Source organism: Urocampus carinirostris, chromosome 9, assembly GCF_059441175.1.
Source record: "Urocampus carinirostris isolate Australia breed hairy pipefish chromosome 9, RoL_Ucar_1.0, whole genome shotgun sequence".
Classification (NCBI taxonomy): domain Eukaryota; kingdom Metazoa; phylum Chordata; class Actinopteri; order Syngnathiformes; family Syngnathidae; genus Urocampus; species Urocampus carinirostris.
The window spans coordinates 42,504,416-42,524,205 of record NC_142357.1 but is presented as its reverse complement, the minus strand read 5'-3'; the positions used below and the strand labels follow the sequence as shown (position 1 = coordinate 42,524,205).

General features: G+C 40.8%; 1 protein-coding gene across 1 annotated transcript; it reads right to left on the bottom strand.

Annotated features, from left to right (window-relative positions):
• Window positions 1–1,096: 1,096 nt before the first annotated feature.
• Window positions 1,097–19,441, bottom strand: LOC148360356 (neuronal acetylcholine receptor subunit non-alpha-2-like). Its single transcript, XM_088343952.1, has 6 exons — window positions 19,260–19,441; window positions 11,898–12,049; window positions 7,988–8,032; window positions 6,729–6,838; window positions 3,462–4,347; window positions 1,097–2,405 (listed from the first exon to the last, which is right to left on the bottom strand). Exons 1-6 carry the CDS (start codon window positions 19,309–19,311, stop codon window positions 2,232–2,234), a joined length of 1,419 nt encoding a protein of 472 aa, XP_088200078.1. The 5' UTR covers window positions 19,312–19,441; the 3' UTR covers window positions 1,097–2,231.
• Between the last annotated feature and the right edge of the window lie 349 nt (window positions 19,442–19,790).

Below are 19,790 nucleotides of genomic sequence, written 5' to 3'. Positions count from 1 at the left end.
ATTTTTTCGTATTATTCTGTATTTTTTTTTATAAATGTTTATACTTGTCAATACTTTTGTTTAATATATTTAAGTATTGTTCATACTTTACTGTTCTTTTCAATACATTTTCATACCAGAAATGTTTAAATCTTCTCATCTTTTACATTTACTTTCTGTACTTAGTAGTTGGTATGTGATACTTTACAGCACTTTTCTTACCTTTTCCTTGTTTTTCAGTACTTTTTTTTCGTGTACTTTTCAGTACTTTTTGTATTTTCACACTTTTTACTACGTTTCTGTCCTATTATTTTTTATTGTATGTTTTGTAATTTTTTAGTACTTTTCCTATACTTTTTCAGTGCTTCTTTTGTATACTTTCAGTTTATATATTTAAGTATTGTTCATACTTTACTGTTTTTTTCAATACATGTTCATACCTGAAATGTTTAAATATACTCATCTTTTACATTTACTTTCGGTACTTAGTAGATGGTACGGGATACTTTACAGCACTTTTCATATATTTTCCTTGTTTTTCAGTACTTTTTTTTCCCTGTACTTTTCAGTACTTTTTGTATTTTCACACTTTTTTTTTTTTTTTATTGTGTGTTTCGTAACTTTTTAGTACTTGTTGTATGCTTTCATACTTTTCAGTATTTTTAATACATTTTATTTCTCTTTTCAAACCTTTTTAATATTTTATTTTTTAATTTCAATATATTTTTGTATCTCTTTTAACATTGTTTGTGCTTTTCAGTACTTTTACAGCAGTTTTACATTTTTTGTTTTTCAGTATTGCCATACTTTTCAATCATTTTTATTTCCTTTTTGGTATTTTTAATGCTATTTTTTCTACGTATCAATTTTTATTTTATTTTACTGAGAATGTATTTTCTACCATGTGGCCCCTGAGAAAAAAACAAGTTTAACACCCCTGAATTGGTTAATTAGCACCAGTTTCTATCCACCGCTATATGGCAATTTCACTCTATGACCAACACCTTAAAAACTGTTGTATCCCTGTATTTTATTGGATTATAATAATTTTTTCTCTCAACTTTGAAGGAATTGTTATATATATATATATATATATATATATATATATATATATAAAACCGTATTTTCCACACTATAAGGCGCACCTGAAAGCCTTTATTTTTTTCAAAAGCTGACCATGCGCCTTATAATACAGTGCGCCTTATTTATGGTTCAATAATAAATCGCAAAGTCTTCCAACTAACTTGCAGCCGCCGACTAGATTTTCCCCTGAACGCCAAGTAGTCTGCGGTGTTTGCTGGGACTTATTTACCGGCGTTTCATTGGCTAACCAATGTTTCAATCATCATTTCAATCGATCACTATTGGCTAAAGTTATTCGGTCAAGAGGCGGATCCTTTTTATCATTTACAGGCTGGCATTGGCTGAAGCGGCAAAACAAAGCCTGCAATTGGCCGAAAAAGATGAATGCGTATAGCACGTGGTTGACGGCATACAGAAAGCATTTTTTTTACTATTCTGTATTTGTAAATATTTTATTCTCCTGGATTTACTACACTCACGGATATAAGAGGAGCATGGCTGCACATTATTATTGAACACAACGACTTCGGTGAGCTACTCCGGCTATATATTTTCCCTGTATCTTGTTTCAGACTGAACTCGATGTTTCTGTGATAAGCGGTGCAGATAATGGATGGATTGGAGTGTCTATTTTTAAATTCAACTCAATTCCAAGTGTTTATTGTCATATGCACAGTAAAGTTGCAAGCGAAAAAGAAAATAGAAACTAAGGAATGCTTGGCATTTCTTGAATCCCAAGACTTGAACCTTCCGAATGATGGAACGATGCATTTGAGTGACATCGTACGGACACCGCATCCGCACGTGTCTACGACACGTATTTGCTTCTTTGCAAGCTTTGGGAATGTTAAGGGGGTAAGAAGTTGGACTGAACCATCTGACTGTTTTGTCGACGTTCCCATTGTAGCGCCTTATAATCCGGTGCGTCTTATGTATGTCAAATATAGGACCAAAAACTATTTTTTCGGGGTGCGCCCTATAACCCGGTGCGCCTTATAGTGCGGAAAATACGGTATATGTCAGTGCTAACAAATAAATCAGTTAAATTACCGGAATACATTACTGAGAAACAAAGGTCGTTGTGCGCTAAAACACACTATTGACTAAATACCCCGTTTAATAGCATCAGAAATTCTTATTTATGGACGTTGATATTAGCATGGAAGTCACTAAAGTGGCGAGCTTGAGGTCGGGTCTTCACTGGTAATGGGTGGCGGGATTTGGAGGAACATGTGCAGAGCTGGGGTGAAGATCAAGACCGTGCCCAGGATGGCGACTGTCAAAAACGCCCACAGGAAGATCCGGTCTAGAACCTGGGCCACAAATTTCCAGTCTTGGACCACCTGGGAGAGAGCGAGAGATTGAATTAGTTTTTCCAGACACCAAAATGTGGTTTCATTACTTTCTATGTTATCTTCTACGGCAGGGTTACTGGGCATCACATAAAATGATAAGCCAAGCCACATTCTGCCCACAGGCCATTAGTTTTTCATATGCTTTAGAGTTCGGAAACATCTAGTTCCAGTGAAGAGGTTAGCCTGGGTGTTTAATTGCATGCCAAACCGTTCTGAGAAACTCCAAAAACTTGGCCCTCAAGGATGTCTTAGATGATTATATGATGTATTGCTAAATATGGTCTTCCAAGTAAAGTCCGTGATTACCAAGTTTAACCGAAGAAGGAATGATCCTAAAGCTAAGGACCCTGCCCTCTGGGTCCTGGTCTATAAAAGTGTTGAGATCTTCATTGTTCGGGAACGCTAGCTTGGATTGTGATGTCTGTGTCATAAAGTTTTAGCATGTCCCATCAACTCTGCATCCATCTCCAAGTTCTTCTTCCTGACACGTGCTGCCTCTCAGCACATCGACATCCATCCATCCATTATCTGCACCGCTCATCCTCCGTAGGGTCGCGGGGGTGCTGGAGCCCATCCCAGCTATCTTCGGGCAGTGGGCAGGGGACACCCTGAACTGGTTGCCAGCCAATCGCAGGGCACACAGGGACAGACAATTCGCTCTCTCGCCTAGGGACAATTTGGACCGTCCAATTAACCTGACATGCATGTTTTTGGAAAGTGGGAGGAAACCGGAGTGCCCGGAGGAAACCCACGCAAGCACGGGGAGAACATGCAAACTCCACACAGGAGGTTCGATCTCATGACCTCAGAACTGTGAATTAATTGTAAGTGTTTTGAAAGCAATTTGATGAAACTGCCTAAAAACAAATATAAAGAAAAAAAAACGGAGTGGCCGGAGGAACCTCACATAAGCACGGGGAGAACATGCAAACTCCGCACAGGAGGTTCGATCTCATGACCTCAGAACTGTGCCGCACATGCGCTGACCACAAGCAATTAAAAATAACTATGTTTAAAACAAAAAATTGAGAGTTCAGCTCTTACCTCTCGGATAAAATGTTCTTTGCGGATGTGACTGCTGATGTAGCGCACAGAGTAGATTGCCTTCTCCAGCATGGTAGCCCAAGCCTCATCCTCCTTTCCTTCTGAGGCCGGCTTCTGCCTGCGCACCCCGGATTTGGACCTAACCTCCGGACTCTCTGGGGCCAGCTCCGGGTAGTGGTACCTATCCACGTGGCCCCTCATGCACAGCAACCTGGGCAGCTTCTGCAGGAAGAGCTCTCGGACCCACGGGGACATGGGATGGTAGGTCGCCGAAGATCGGTGGTGGACGTTGATGACAAAGACGGTAACGATGATGGAGAGTGTGACGAAGATCATGATGAAGAGCAGATACTCGCCAATGAGCGGGATGACTTTGGAGGACGAGGGGATGATCTCCTCAATGACCAGCAGGAACACGGTGAGCGACACAAGAACCGAAGTGGACAGCGACAACTTCTCGCCTTCGTCCGACGGAAGGTAGAAGACCAGGACGGTCAGGAAGGACAAACCCAAACAAGGTATAATCAGGAAAAGGGTGTAGAAAAGCGGTAGCCTCTTCAGGATGAACGAGTAAGTGAGGAACGGGTAGGAGTAAACGCCGTCCTTGCGGTTGCCTTTAGCCCCGGTGGCGTTGAGGATCTCCCATTCGCCGTTGTCGAAAAAGTCCTTGCGGTCCACCTGGCTGTCGATGAGGACCAGGTCTACCATGTTGCCGTCGTAAGTCCAGGATCCGAACTTCATGGTGCAGTTCTGCCGGTCGAAGGGGAAGAAGGTGACGTCCATGGTGCAGGCCGACTTGTAGCTTGCGGGCGGCGTCCAGGTAATGACTCCGTTGTACTTGACGATAGCCTTTGTCATCAAAGAGCCCTCGAAACGCCCGTCGGCACTAAAAAAATAGTATGACTGTCAATATTATTTCTGTTGAAACATCATCGTTTTGAATACAGAAGAGCCCTGGGTTATGACCAATGCTCCCTCTAAGCCAGTGGTGTCAAACATGCGGCCCGGGGGCCAGATCAGGCCCGCTAAGGGATTGAATCCGGCCCGCGAGACAACGCTCAGTGAAGCGCAAGAGAAAAACGAGCCGAAGGTTGAAATATGTCCACTTGATGTTGCCAAAGCCAGGTGCCTCTCACAAAGACGGTGGACTTGTATTTCTCTCTCTCTCTCTTTTTTTCCCTTCCCTTTTTCTCTCTCTCGCTGTCTCTCTCTTTCACTTTCTGTGTCTCTCTTTGTCTCTTTCTTTGTGTCTCTTTGTCTCTTTCTCTCTCTGTCTTTTTACCTTATTTTGCTCTCTCTTCCATTCTTCCTTCTCTCTCTCTCTTGTCTCTCTCTCTCTCTTGCTTTCCCATTCTCTCCTTATCCCATTCTCTCTTTCTCTCCTTCTTTTTTCTCTCCTCTCTTTCAATTTCTCTTTGGATATTTTTCTTTCTCTCTCTTTCTTTCCCCCTCTCTCATTATTTGTCTTTATCTCTTGTTTCTCACGTTTCACGTTCTCTCTCTCTCTCTTTTTTCTTTTTTTCTCTCTCTCTTTCTCTCTTTCTTTGTCCCACCCTCTTTTTCTCTCTTTCGCTTTGTCTTATTTCTTTCTCTCTTTTTTTCTCTCTAATCTACTAGTCCGGCCCCTGAGAGAATGTTTGTTCTATCCTGTGGCCCCCGAGGTAAATTGAGTTTGACACCCCTGCTCTAAGCTGTGTGCAATTGCGCACTGCTCGCACATTCTCTGCGCACAAGAAAATCGAGCCAGCGCACAAAAATCAGGGCTCAAAATTACTCATTAAGAAGCGACTTAAGTCAAAGTTACAGTGCACAAAGGTCAAAAAATACAAATTGGAAAACAAGTTCAGTAACACGATTGGGGAGTTAACTTATAAATAAAGCAATGTTTCAGTGTGTCTGTGGAGGGAGTGAATAGATACTGAATCGATAGTTATAAATGATCTAAATGCCGTGACTTGTTCTCAAAAGCTGCTCTGAACATTGACAAATGTAATATCACCCAGAGTGACTCAGTCATAAATCTAGGAGTCATATTTGACCCCGATCTGTCTCTTCAAACACACGTGAAGAATATTACTAGAAAAGCTTTCTTCCATCTTCGCAACATTGCTAAATTACGCCCCATGCCTATGTGTTTGTTGCCTCCTGTCTCGGTGAATGTAATGCACTACTCTCCGGTCTCCCGAAGTCCAAAATCAAGAGCCGTCAGCTAGTACAAAATGCTGCAGCCAGGCTTTTAACTAAGACAAGAAAGTTTGATCACATGACCCTGATTTTAGCTAACCTGCATTGGCTCCCTGTTAACATAAGATGTGATTTCAAGGTTCTGTTACAAGTATACAAAATCATGCATGGACTTGCTCCCTCAGATTGAATTTCCCCTTACGTTCCGGTCCAGAGCCTTCGCTCTGAAAACGCTGGTCAACTAGTGATCCCGAGAGCCAAGAAGAGATCCGCAGGCTGTGGAATGCTCTTCCCCCTGAGATCCGTTCTGCAACCTCAGTGGAAATGTTTAAATCTAAGCTTAAAACACACTTCTATTCTATAGCATATGAATAACCTATATTTTAAGTTGACAATATCTGTGTATTATTTGCCCTCATGTAGGTTTTAGATCAGGGGATGGTGTCATAATAGTCTGTGGTTTGCAGTAATCTGTGGTCTTTGCAGCCCTTTGAGACTCTTTGGGATTAAGGGCTATACAAATAAACATGACTTGACTCATGTTGAGGTTTTTGAGTTTTCCCTTGCCCTCATGTAGGCTTTAGATCAGGTGACGGTGTCATAATAGTCTGTGGTTTGCAATATTTTTTGATCTGTGCAGCCCTTTGAGACTCTTTGTAATTAAGGGCCAAACAAATCAACATGACTTGACTGGACTTGACTTGAGGTTTTTGAGTTTTCCCTTGCCCTCATGTAGGTTTTAGATCAGGTGATAGTGTCATAATCTGTGGTTTGCAATAATCTGTGGGCTGTGCAGCCCTTTGAGACTCTTTGTGATTAAGGCCGTCACAAATAAACATGATTTGACTTGAGGTTTTTGAGTTTTCCCTTGCCCTCATGTAGGTTTTAGATCAGGGGATGGCGTCATAATAGCCTGTGGTTTGCAATAATCTGTAGTCTGTGCAGCCCTTTGAGACTCTCTTGTGATTAAGGGCGTCACAAATAAACATGACTTGACTTGATATTGCTTTGAGGATTTTGTTTTGTTTCCGATATTATTCCTACATGTAGAAAGAAAAAAATCCAGAAAATGTGGGCTCTTACTTTTCGTACAGGACGATGTCCGGGAGCCAAATGTTTTCCGAGGGAACGCGAATGGAGGTGATGCCTCCGTATTTGTCGGGATTCCAACGCAGCTTGTAATCCATCCATTGCTGCTCAACAAAAAACCCAAAACATTTCAACCCTAAACTTAAATCTTGTATTCATATATCCGGGGTTATGGTATTTACCCTTACAAAATACAAAATAATCTTACACCATATTTTTTATGTTCATTTATTATTTCTGTCGTTTAACATGTTATATTGTACACGTGTTTCGTCATATCATATATACTGTTAATGAACATTTTGTTGTGAGATACTGAGTTGCTCGACATGAATGAGCTTTATTATGAAAAAAGTTCAAAAATGAAGTCGCTTGGACGTTCACTGTAGAAGGAAAAAACACATGCGAAAATAATTAAGTAGAATTTTCTTATTCAAATGATGAATTCATTTTCTGCATTCAATTATTGTTGGTAATATACTGATTATAGGGATAACCACAAACCTGTCATTTTTGATCTTCTCCTTTTTATACTTCCTTTTTTTCTTAACTTCTTTATACAACATAATACTTCGTAATATAATGTATCAAAGCAAGTGAGCCCTTTGAGAGCAGGCTCTTTTCATGAGTGGAGCCAAAAAAGCCGGTTCTCTAAAAAGAGACGGACTTCCTTTCACTACACAACTCTCACATGAAATCCGATGTTTTTTAAGACCACATGTATTTCAAATTGACTCAACCCCTGATCGGAATGATGCATGATGGGAAATCCCCAGGCGGCAGACGCATGCGCACAGTAGCATCAAACCGCTGGCTTCGTTTGCAACGGAAAAGAAACATACCGAGATAGAGGCTACCGCGGCCAACTCCTTTGACTTGATTAATTTGCCGTTTCGTGATGGTCGTGTACACCGGATGGTACCCATCATTGCCAAATTTGCGTTTTTCCGTACGAATTTTCTCGTACATCGTACACGTCTTAAAATGCATCATACACGTACTTTGTACTGCAAAAACGTACAGCTTAACAGGTATGCGTTTTTCTTTTGACGAGTAAGGCAATTGAATGACATTATTTTCTAATATTATTGTCCTAAAAATTCACCTTTTTACTGTCTTTTTATTTGGAATGGATATAACTGTCTTTATTTTATTTTTCTATAAAATCTAATTACTAATACAGTCAAATGTGCGTAATGTATATACCTCTTGATTTAGTATCAACAAAATGACAACTGCGGTTGTGTGCTTACCTGCCAAAGCCAAACGTTAGTCGTCATTAACTGGTTCTTTTCATCCTAAACATAACACAGAAGAGTAATAAAAGACAATTAAGTTGATTACAATGTAAAGGGAACTAGCCAATAGAATAAACCCTGATGAATTTGTTTTTCCATGGCCACACTGAAAAATAAGAATGCAGCATACGTTGAATGCCTACCAGTTCTAACTGAACAAACACCAAATATGCAGAGAAAATACTCAAAGTGAATACAACAACCGCATAGTGTTCCAACAACAACCAGCTTTAACAGATCAAAACATGAAAGGTAGATGACACAATGAATAACCCTATCGTGGACAAACCAACAGCAAGACAAGGCCATGAAATATAATGCACAGTAATTGAATCTTACTGCCTGAAATACAGAAAAAAAGGAAATGCAGAATACGTTAGGACACTATCTCTAACTGAAAAAAACATAAAAAAAACACGGCATACGTTTGAACAAAGCATCATTCTAACAGAACAAAAACGCAAAATCCAAACGAAGCATGTAAAACAGTTAAGCACCAACCAGCTCTAACAGAACCATACTTGAAAGGAAGGTGACACAAGAAAAATTCTCATGTAATGTAGGCACATTAATCTCACTAATTCTAAAGAGAGAAAATGCACGATATCCAGATCAGAACAAAACATGAAAGGTAGACAACACAATATCCACTCGGGCCTCGATAGCACAATAATGACAGTGCCTAAACAGCAAAACCATGAAACATAATTTAGGAATACTAACTAGCTCAAACTTAACAAAACATGGAAATGAGATGACACAAGAAACTTCATGATCGTGGACAGACCAAAAACAAGTGCCGTGACGACAAGACCATGAAATATAATGCACAGTAATTGGATCTTACTGCTTGAAATATAGAAAAATCTCTAACTGAACAAAACGTTTAAAAAAAAAAAAAAAAGGGTAAACGCGGCATATATTGGAATGATGCATTATTCTAACGGAACAAAACTCAAAATCAAGACGATGCCTGTAAAACACTTAGGCACCAACTAGTTCTAACAGAACATAACATGAAAGTAAGGCGCCACAAGAATAATTCTCATATAATGCTAGCACATGAATCCCACTAATTCCTATTAAAAATTAAATTAAAATTAAAAATATGAAAGATGAAATGCAGGATATGTTGGTACACTGAACAAAACATGGAAGTGAGATGACCCAAGAAACTTCATGCTTGTGGGCAGACCAACAACAAGGGCCGTGACGACAAGGCCATGAAATATAATGCACAGTAATTGGATCTTACTGCCTAAAAAATATAGAAAAAAAGAAATGCATAATATGTTAAGACACTATCTCTAACTGAACAAAACGTTAAAAAAAGGTAAACATGGCATATGTTGGAATGATGCATTATTCTAACGGAACAAAACTCAAAATCAAGAGGATGCCTGTAAAACACTTAGGCACCAACCAGTTCTAACAGAACATAACATGAAAGTAAGGCGACATGAGAATAATTCTCATATAATGCTAGCACATTAATCCCACTAATTTTAATTGGGAAATATATGAAAGAAGAAATGCGGGATATGTTGGTACACTGAACAAAACATGGAAGTGAAATTACCCAAGAAACCTCACGCTCGTGGGCAGACCAACAAGAGTGTCTTGATGACAAGACTATGAAATATAATGCAGATAATGCTGGAATACCAACTAGCTTTAACTGAACAAAACATGGAAATGAGATGACACAAAAAACCTCCCGCTCGTGGACAGACCAACAACAAGTGCCATGAAATATAATGCACAGTAATTGGATCTTACTGCCTGAAATATAGAAAAAAAAGAAATGCTGAACATGTTAGGACACTATCTCTAACTGAACAAAACGTGAAAAAGGGGTAAGCACGGCATATGTTGGAATGATGCATTATTCTAACGGAACAAAACTCAAAATCAATAGAATGCCTGTAAAACACTTAGGCACCAACCAGTTCTAAAAGAACATAACATGAAAGTAAGGCGACACAAGAATAATTCTCATATAATGTCGGCACATTATTCCCACTAATTTTAATTGGGAAAAATATGAAAGAGAAGAAATGCAGGATAAGTTGGTACACTGAACAAAACATGGAAGTAAGATGACCCAAGAAACCTAACGCTCGTGGGCAGACCAACAACAAGAGTGTCGTGACGACAAGACAATGAAATATAATGCAGATAATGTTGGAATACTCGCTAGCTTTAACTGAACAAAACATGGAAGAACACTGAATGTATACATATACACTCTAAAAGCAAGAACACAGAACATGACAGTAAAGGAAAACAGGATATGACAAAGTGTAGGACAGGACAAGAACACACAACAAAACCCATTTTTGACAGATGTGTATACAACTTATTTATATATATATATAAAATGTATAAGATAAATAAAATGAAAGTAGTAATTAAAACTAAAAGGCTTCTTTGCTAGCTGCAGCTGTGTGTGTGTCAGCTTCACTTAGCCGCCGCAACAATCACATCGAGCAGAAGTCCGGCTTGATCTAATCGAGATATCGCTCGCAGCCAATCAGATAGCTTGGAAATGACATCACACATTGGCATTGCGTTCTCATTGGCTGTCATCCGAAATCCATTTTTTTTTTGTTGCCCCCGCTTTGTGGCAGCCGGATGCTAAAAACGCTCGGGATGAATATTTCACGCCCGGGAGTGTAGCTTATCCATTAGCATCCTCCATTAGCGTCCTCCATTTTGCCTCCCTTAGGTTTGTGCAGAGCGATTCAAGCTAACCGGAGATGAAATATTAATATCGCCGCCGAAAGGAATGCGCTTTGATTTTTCGGAAATTAAAATCAATCCACTACATTAACAATTTAGTTTAAATAAGCATCCTCCATTTTCTCTTCCTTTGGTTTGTTCAAAGTCTTAGAGCTAGAGCTAAAATATTAACATTGAAACTATACCTTACCTTTTCAATAAAAACATTTATTGACTTGACGCCATTGAGCGCGAGCTTATGTCAACTGAAGACACGGTGTGAACACTCCTATTGTGAAGGGGAGGGGGAGGCCCTGACACAATGCTTAGTCATGGTGAGTTACTGACCACCTCACCCCCTTTTTATGTGGCGCTCAGTTTATCATGGAGGAACTCAGCGACGCGACATAAGTATATTCTCTTCTGTCACGTTTTATCTCAAGTTTGACTTTATTATACCAAAAGCGAGCGGTTGTTTGTACTACCTAAACACGGCTAATTGCGCGCGGTATTCTGCAATTAATGACTGTGTTTACTAGCTATAGGTCCCATGGTTTGACCTGATGCTAAAAGGAGAAGTAAAGTGGGTCCTGTCTCCGTTCTGGTCCTGACAGATATATATGTAAACTGCAGTTCAATATTAAATCTCTTGTTACAGAATATGCAAATTGGCAATACTATTCTGCATTCAATGACTGTCTTTACTAGCTATAGGTCCCACGGCTTGACCTGATGCTAAAGGGAGAAGTAAAAACATGAAAACCACGTTTTTGCTCTCCTGTCCCGGCTAGTGACCCATTTTTCTGTTCCCGACACCGCTATTGCTCGTCCCGCTTCCGCGTTCAGAGCGACTTGCTCCCCGCGCCCACCAATCACGGGATCGTGGGGGCAACCCTTTCCCTACTTCCAATAAAACTGAGAGAAACGTTACGCAAGTGGGTCCTGTCTCTGTTCTGGTCCTGACAGATATATATGTAAACTGCAGTTAAATATCAAATCTATTGTTACAGAATATGCAAATTGGCAATACTATTCTGCATTCAATGACTGTCTTTACTAGCTATAGGTCCCATGGTTTGACCTGATGCTAAAGGGAGAAGCAAAAACATGATAACCACGGAAACGAAGCAGCCAAGCATCGTACCACGTCGACCAGCTGCGAGATTTTGAGTCCAAAGCGAACCCTGATGGTATCGTTGGCGTGCTGGATGGGCCGGACCCAACGCTGGTAGCCTTGGAACAGGTTCTTCAGCAGGGCGTCTTCCATCTCCGCCAAGGACACAAAATCGTTTGCCCCTGAATATAAAAAAAACACCACAAAAACAATATCTAACATATACAGTAGTTTCACATTTGAGAAGTTGTTTATAATTGATGATAAATGGTCAAAAAGCGGCAAGGTTGTACTTTTTCCGAGTAAATTAAAAAAAGTTTGTTTTCCTTGTCCTCATGTAGGTTTTAGATCAGGGGATGGTGGATCGTGCGGCCCTTTGAGACTTCTTGTGAATAAGGGCCAACAAATAAACATGACTTGAGGTTTTTGAGTTTTCCCTTGCCCTCATGTCGGTTTTAGATCAGGGGATGCTGTCATAACAGTCTGTGGTTTGCAATATTCTTTGATCTGTGCAGCCCTTTGAGACTCTTTGTAATTAAGGGCCAAACAAATCAACATGACTTGAATGGACTTGACTTGAGGTTTTTGAGTTTTCCCTTGCCCTCATGTCGGTTTTAGATCAGGGGATGGTGGATCGTACGGCCCTTTGAGACTTCTTGTGAATAAGGGCCAAACAAATCAACATGACTGGACTTGACTTGAGGTTTTTGAGTTTTCCCTTGCCCTCATGTCGGTTTTAGATCAGGGGATGCTGTCATAACAGTCTGTGGTTTGCAATATTCTTTGATATGTGCAGCCCTTTGAGACTCTTTGTAATTAAGGGCCAAACAAATCAATATGACTTGACTTGACTTGAGGTTTTTGAGTTTTCCCTTGCCCTCATGTCGGTTTTAGATCAGGGGATGCTGTCATAACAGTCTGTGGTTTGCAATATTCTTTGATCTCTGCAGCCCTTTGAGACTCTTTGTAATTAAGGGCCAAACAAATCAATATGACTTGAATGGACTTGACTTGAGGTTTTTGAGTTTTCCCTTGCCCTCATGTCGGTTTTAGATCAGGGGATGCTGTCATAACAGTCTGTGGTTTGCAATATTCTTTGATATGTGCAGCCCTTTGAGACTCTTTGTAATTAAGGGCCAAACAAATCAATATGACTTGACTGGACTTGAGGTTTTTGAGTTTTCCCTTGCCCTCATGTCGGTTTTAGATCAGGGGATGCTGTCATAACAGTCTGTGGTTTGCAATATTCTTTGATATGTGCAGCCCTTTGAGACTCTTTGTAATTAAGGGCCAAACAAATCAATATGACTTGACTGGACTTGAGGTTTTTGAGTTTTCCCTTGCCCTCATGTCGGTTTTAGATCAGGGGATGCTGTCATAACAGTCTGTGGTTTGCAATATTCTTTGATCTCTGCAGCCCTTTGAGACTCTTTGTAATTAAGGGCCAAACAAATCAATATGACTTGAATGGACTTGACTTGAGGTTTTTGAGTTTTCCCTTGCCCTCATGTCGGTTTTAGATCAGGGGATGCTGTCATAACAGTCTGTGGTTTGCAATATTCTTTGATATGTGCAGCCCTTTGAGACTCTTTGTAATTAAGGGCCAAACAAATCAATATGACTTGACTGGACTTGAGGTTTTTGAGTTTTCCCTTGCCCTCATGTCGGTTTTAGATCAGGGGATGCTAACATAACAGTCTGTGGTTTGCAATATTCTTTAATATGTGCAGCCCTTTGAGACTCTTTGTAATTAAGGGCCAAACAAATCAACATGACTTGACTTGAGGTTTTTGAGTTTTCCCTAGCCCTCATGTCGGTTTTAGATCAGGGGATGCTGTCTTTTTTATTATTAAGGGCCAAACAAATCAACATGACTTTACTATTGTTATTTGGTATCAGACTCAAATAGCTCAATTTATTATTATGTTTTTTTTTTTTTGGAAAACATTAAGTGAAAATAAACGCTAGCTTCCCAAAAGAGGGGAGCGGGAGCTTTAGCAGTGTCTAATGCCAATGTGTGCTCACCAATAATTCTGTCACGGTTGCCATGGCGCCCAATTGGCCCCGCCCGTGTGGCGCCAGCTGCGGCTCATTAACAGATTGGCTTTCCGCCTTTTTAAGCTCAGTGCTCTCATTTTTCCTTTGTCAGTCCGTCAACCGAACCTCTGCCCCGCAAGATGTGGGTTTCGACTCGGTCCTGTTCCTGTTGGTATTTCTTGTCCGGTATTGTTCCCGTTTATATCGTTCTGTTTCATTTCGGTTTTCCAGTTTCGTTCCCGTCTATTTTTGTCCTGTTTATTATTTTCTCCAATTTTCGTTCCTGTCTAGTTTCTCCTGTTTATTTTCGATATCCTGATTGGTTATCTATCCTGTCTGTCCTGTCCGGTATTTTTGGAGCAGATCTTATTGCCTTGCCCCAAAATATGTAAAACACGATGCAGGGAGAAGTCTTGGCGGGAGAAGACGGAGATCTCATTCGTCTAAGAGACAATCGGCTTTTTATATCCTCAGACGGCATCTCGTACTACTGAGCACCTCCCCCTCGCGATGACGCACGTGTTTGTCTCAAAATGCACGCTACCAGACAGAATGTTTTCGTCCTCTTTCGATTTTCCACAGTTACACAATTTCCAAGAACTCGTTGGGGTCGGCTTGACCGCATGTTCCACGCCAAGAAGAATGTTATTACTTGGCAGCCCAAGGCGATTAATAATAACATTCGCTGACATTTACACTCGGGAGAAACCAGCCTGGAATTTCCCGTTTTAAACTAATGTGTTCTCCTTATGTCAAGCTCGACTCCAATAATCCACAACTGTATCTACCCCATCTTTCCGATATCAACTCGGGCAATTGGCATCGATCTTGTTGGTCTCTGGCTTCCTGTCTTTCCACGCCAGACCGGCTGCCTACCGTGCATGACTCCCCATTTCCCGTAAAATAAAATGCTAGTGTGAGAAACGTCACGCGATTGGGTCCTGATCCTGTTCTGGTTCCTCACAAATTCCCCTCATTCATGTTTTTTAGTACAACCTGTAGCTTTAAAAGCGCCATCTAATACTACAATTCTTCTGTAGATCACCACGCCACATAATAGCCAAATAAAAAATACCCGCTTTCTATGAAAACTACAAAAATTGGAAAAACAAAATCCAGCATTGCTTATTTTGGTATTGACAATGTTGATTGTTCCTTGGAAATCTATAGTGCATCAGTGCCATCTGCTGGACACCTGCAGCAACAGCAAGTTTTCTGCACGTTGTTCCTGTGGTGTGTCAAGTACACCTTGGTGGCACCCAGGCCAAGAAACGTATGTACCCGGTCTCGAACCGGGGACCTTTGGCCTGTTAGGCTACTACTCCCCCAAAAATCCAAAATCTAATGTAATAATCTGCAGTTTAACATAAAAAAATAATGTGTTTCATTGATAGTAAATTGCCCAAACTGTAGAAAAGCACGACTTTGTCCGATAAATGATGCACTTTTAACTCCAAAATGCCAACATCATCTGGATTTGAAACAAAAAAAGACACTAAAGTGAAAATAAAACATGGCAGAGTGGCAGGGGCTCTAGCACCACCTAGTGTCTACCTGTGCACACCAACAATGGCATACTTGACTCCACCTATTTATTTGCATGTGTGCATGCAGTTAAAAAACTTGGTATCAGTCCTAAAAAGTCCTGTCAATCCCCCGTTGTCAGTCCGTCTGCGAACCTCAGTTTACACTAGGCAAGCCTTCTTTTCGACCCTGACTCCCACCTGTTTTTTGCTCCCGTCTGTCCCCCGGCTTCGACCCGTTTTTGATCCTGATCTACTCTTAGGGATTCAATGTCTTGCCTTTCTCTTTCTGTGTGTCTTTTTACCTTCTTTTGCTCTCTCTACCTTTTTCCCTTTTCTCTCTGTTTTTGCTCTTGCCTTATCCCCTTCTTCTCTTCTTTTCTTTTCTCTCCTTCTCTCTTTGGATTTCTCTTTGGATTTCTTTCTTTCTCTCTCTTTCTTTCCCTCTCTCACTATTTCTCTTTTTACCTCTTTTGTTTCTCACGTTCTCTCTCTCTCTCTCTCTTCTCTCCCTCTCTCTTTCTCCCTTTCTCTCTTTGTAAGCAGATTTGAATCGATTTTAATCTCCCTTTTTTTTCCATTTATTTTTTATTCCTTTAAAAAATATTTTCTCCTTCCTTTTGTCTATCTTTGAGAAAGGCTAGGTAAAATTTGTCAGTAAAAGGGTGCTTTTACTGCTTACACCAGTATTTTCTCCTATACCTCCTCAAAGTCTTTGTTACACGTTTTACCCTGGAGTGTCATGTCTAATCTCATTGCTTACATGGTTCAACAACCTTGATTCAATATCAATAAAGACAGTTTTATCCATTCCGAATAAAAAGACAGTAAATAGGTGAGTTTTTTACATACCTGTTAACCTGTAGGTTTTTGTCGTACAAAGTACAAGAAAAATCTGTACGGAAAAACGCAAATTTATCAAAGATGGGTACCATCCGGTACACCGACTATCACCAAACGGTAAATCAATCAAGTCAAACGAGTTGGCCGCGGTAGCCTCTATCTCGGTATCGTTTTTTTTCCCGCAAACGAAGCGAGCGTTTTGATGCTACTGTGCGCATGCGTCTGCTGCCTGGGGATTTCCCATCATGCATCATTCAACATCGGATTTCATGTGGTAGTTGTGTAGAGAAAGGAAGTCCGTCTCTTTCTAGAGAACCGGCTTTTTCGGCTCAACTCATTAAAGAGAGACGGTTCTCAAACGGCTCTGTCACATTTTATGTTAGTTTTGCCAGAGACCAAAGAGATCAAAGCCAGGAAAGAAAGCTTACCACGTGTTGTGAGTCATCATTTGATTCATATTTAGTTTCATTTGTCTTTTATTAGCATATGTGGTATTGGAGTCATCCAAAAGTCATTGAAAGTAATCCAGTTAAAGTAACTCTACCCAACCCTGTCAACCTGTAGGTTTTTGCCGTACAAAGTACTTTTATGATGCATTTTAAGACGTGTACGACGTACAAGAAAGTCCGTACGGAAAAACACAAATTTGTCGATTACTGGTACCATCCGGTATACACCGACTATCACCAAACGGCAAATCTATCAAGTCAAACGAGTTGGCCGCGGTAGCCTCTATCTCGGTATCGTTTTTTTTCCCGCAAACGAAGCGAGCGTTTTGATGCTACTGTGCGCATGCGTCTGCCGCCTGGGGATTTCCCATCATGCATCATTCAACATCGGATTTCATGTGGGGTAGTGAAAGGAAGTCCGTCTCTTTTTTGAGAACCGGCTTTTTTGGCTCAACTCATTAAACAGAGAGCCGGTTCTCAAACGGCTCTGTCACATTTTATGTTAGTTTTGCCAGGGACCAAAGAGATCAAAGCCAGGAAAGAAGGCTTACCACGTGTTGTGAGTCATCATTTTATTCATATTTAGTTTCATTTGTCTTTTATTAGCATATTTGCTATTGGAGTCATCCAAAAGTTATTAAAAGTAATCACGTTCAAGTAACCCTACCCAACCCTGACTAAATCCACAAAATTTGTTTTAAAACTCCAGTGCCATTAAGAGCAGGTAAACATCTGACAGCTTTTGCTGTGGGCACGGTCCTTAAATATTGGCGTTTACTGGTTCCTTTAGATTTATTAGAGTCAGGTGCAGGTGATGAGAAGCAGGCGTAGTGTCCTCCTGTTTGTCTCTATGTACTATATCCACAAAATTTGTTTTAAAACTCCAGTGCCATCATGAGCAGGTAAACATCTGACAGCTTTTGCTGTGGGCACGGTCCTTAAATATTGGTGTTTACTGGCTCCTTTAAATGTCGCATTTGATGTTCGTTTTGCCGGAGATCAAAGCCAGGAGAGAAAGCTTACCACATGTTGTGAGTCATCATTTTATTCATATTTAGTTTTTTTTGTCTTTTATTAGCATATTTGGTATTGGAGTCATCCAAAAGTCATTGAAAGTAATCCAGTTAAAGTAATCCTACCCAACCCTGACTATATCCACAAAATTTGTTTTAAAACTCCAGTGCCATCAAGAGCAGGTAAACATCTGACAGATTTTGCTGTGGGCACGGTCCTTAAATATTGGCGTTTACTGTGTCACGGTCGCCGTGGCAACCAGTCTGCCGCGCCCCCGAACTCAAGCTGTAGCAGATCAGCTGATTGCTGGTCTGCTACTTAAGGCTGGGTTGTGGGTTTGGCGGGCGCTGGCTCATTACACATTCCCCGGTCTGTTATGCCTTGTCCTGTTTTAGTTTTAAAACATTTTCCGTCTGTTATGCCCTGTCCTCTTGAGTTCGTGCCGGAGGAACTCTGTATTGTTCTGTTTTGTCCCGGAGTATTGGGCGACTTTTATTTTGTTAAATAAAACTTATGGATCGTCACGCAATTGAGTTCTCCCTTCCTGCCTCCTGCCTCCGTTCCGGTCCGGTCACCCCTTCCACTCCACCACGCCTCGTGACAGCCCCCTTCCACTCCACCTCGTGACATACTGGTTCCTTTGGATTTATTAGAGTCAGGTGCAGGTGATCAGAAGCAGGCGTAGTGTCCTCCTGTTAGTCTGTATGTACTATATCCACAAAATTTGTTTTAAAACTCCAGTGCCATCAAGAGCAGGTAAACATCTGACAGCTTTTGCTGTGGGCACGGTCCTTAAATATTGGCGTTTACTGGTTCCTTTAGATTTATTAGAGTCAGGTGCAGGTGATGAGAAGCAGGCGTAGTGTCCTCCTGTTTGTCTGTATGTACTATATCCACAAAATTTGTTTTAAAACTCCAGTGCCATCAAGAGCAGGTAAACATCTGACAGCTTTTGCTGTGGGCACGGTCCTTAAATATTGGCGTTTACTGGTTCCTTTAAATGTCGCATTTGATGTTCGTTTTGCCGGAGATCAAAGCCAGGAGAGAAAGCTTACCACGTGTTGTGAGTCATCATTTTATTCATATTTAGTTTTTTTTGTCTTTTCTTAGCATATTTGGTATTGGAGTCATCCAAAAGTCATTGAAAGTGATCCAGTTAAAGTAACCCTACCCAACCCTGGCAATATCTATGATATAAAGAAACACATGTACAATATAACATGTTAAACTACATAAATAAACACGTTTGAAAAAAATATGATGTAAGATTATTTTGTAAGGGAAAATATGACAGTTTGTAAGGGCATGGAGGAATGGGAGTGTCACGTCTAATCTCGTTGCATACATGGTTTCACAACCTTGATTCAAAATCAATAAAGACAATGAAAAGACGGTAAATCGGTGAGTTTTTAGGACAATAATATTAGAAAAATAACGTCATTTAAGTGCCAAACGCAAAACCGAAATGGACTTGAATTGTGCACCGAAATAAATCCTCTCGTGCGTTTCGCTCAAGTTCCCTTTACCTCGTCCGACGGAGGACGCAGCCGAGATGAGAACGAAAAGCGCCAACTTCATGATGTCCCCCTTTTATTCTCGTTTTGAGTGGCTCAAAACCGTCGCGAGGTTTCCCATGGAGTGTAGCGGGCGGGCGAGCTTCCTTCCCCGGCGTGCGAGAGAGCGAACGACCGCCGACTCCGGGATGGAGCGTCTCGGAGGGCGAAAGGAGGAGAAAAGGGGGCGGGGCCAAGCAGAAGGGGAGGAGTCAACATATTTTATTTCCGCTTCTTTTAAATTTATTTTTGTTTCTAAAACGTTCGAAATTCATATTCGACTTTTTAAGATTTTAAAGAGATATTTTATTTTAAAAAAATCGGACTGGAACGCAAATTTTCATCTCTGGTTTGAGCGTTTCGGGTGCACTCTCCCAAACTACCGCTAGAGGGCGACATTAACAGTGACACGGGCCTGACTGCCGTCATAGAAAGTCTTTAAATCAGGGGTGTCCAACTCATTTCAACTCGGGGGCCGGATTAGTAGATTAAAGAGAAAGAAAA

Excerpts from the sequence above, each read along its gene's own strand:
- LOC148360356 (XM_088343952.1), bottom strand. The coding sequence starts at position 19,311 with ATGAAGTTGGCGCTTTTCGTTCTCATCTCGGCTGCGTCCTCCGTCGGA. Across the intron at positions 12,050-19,259 it reads TGCGTCCTCCGTCGGACGAG|GGGCAAACGATTTTGTGTCC; the intron begins GTAAAGGGAACT and ends TTTTATATTCAG. Across the intron at positions 4,348-6,728 it reads GACATCGTCCTGTACGAAAA|TGCCGACGGGCGTTTCGAGG; the intron begins GTAAGAGCCCAC and ends CTATTTTTTTAG.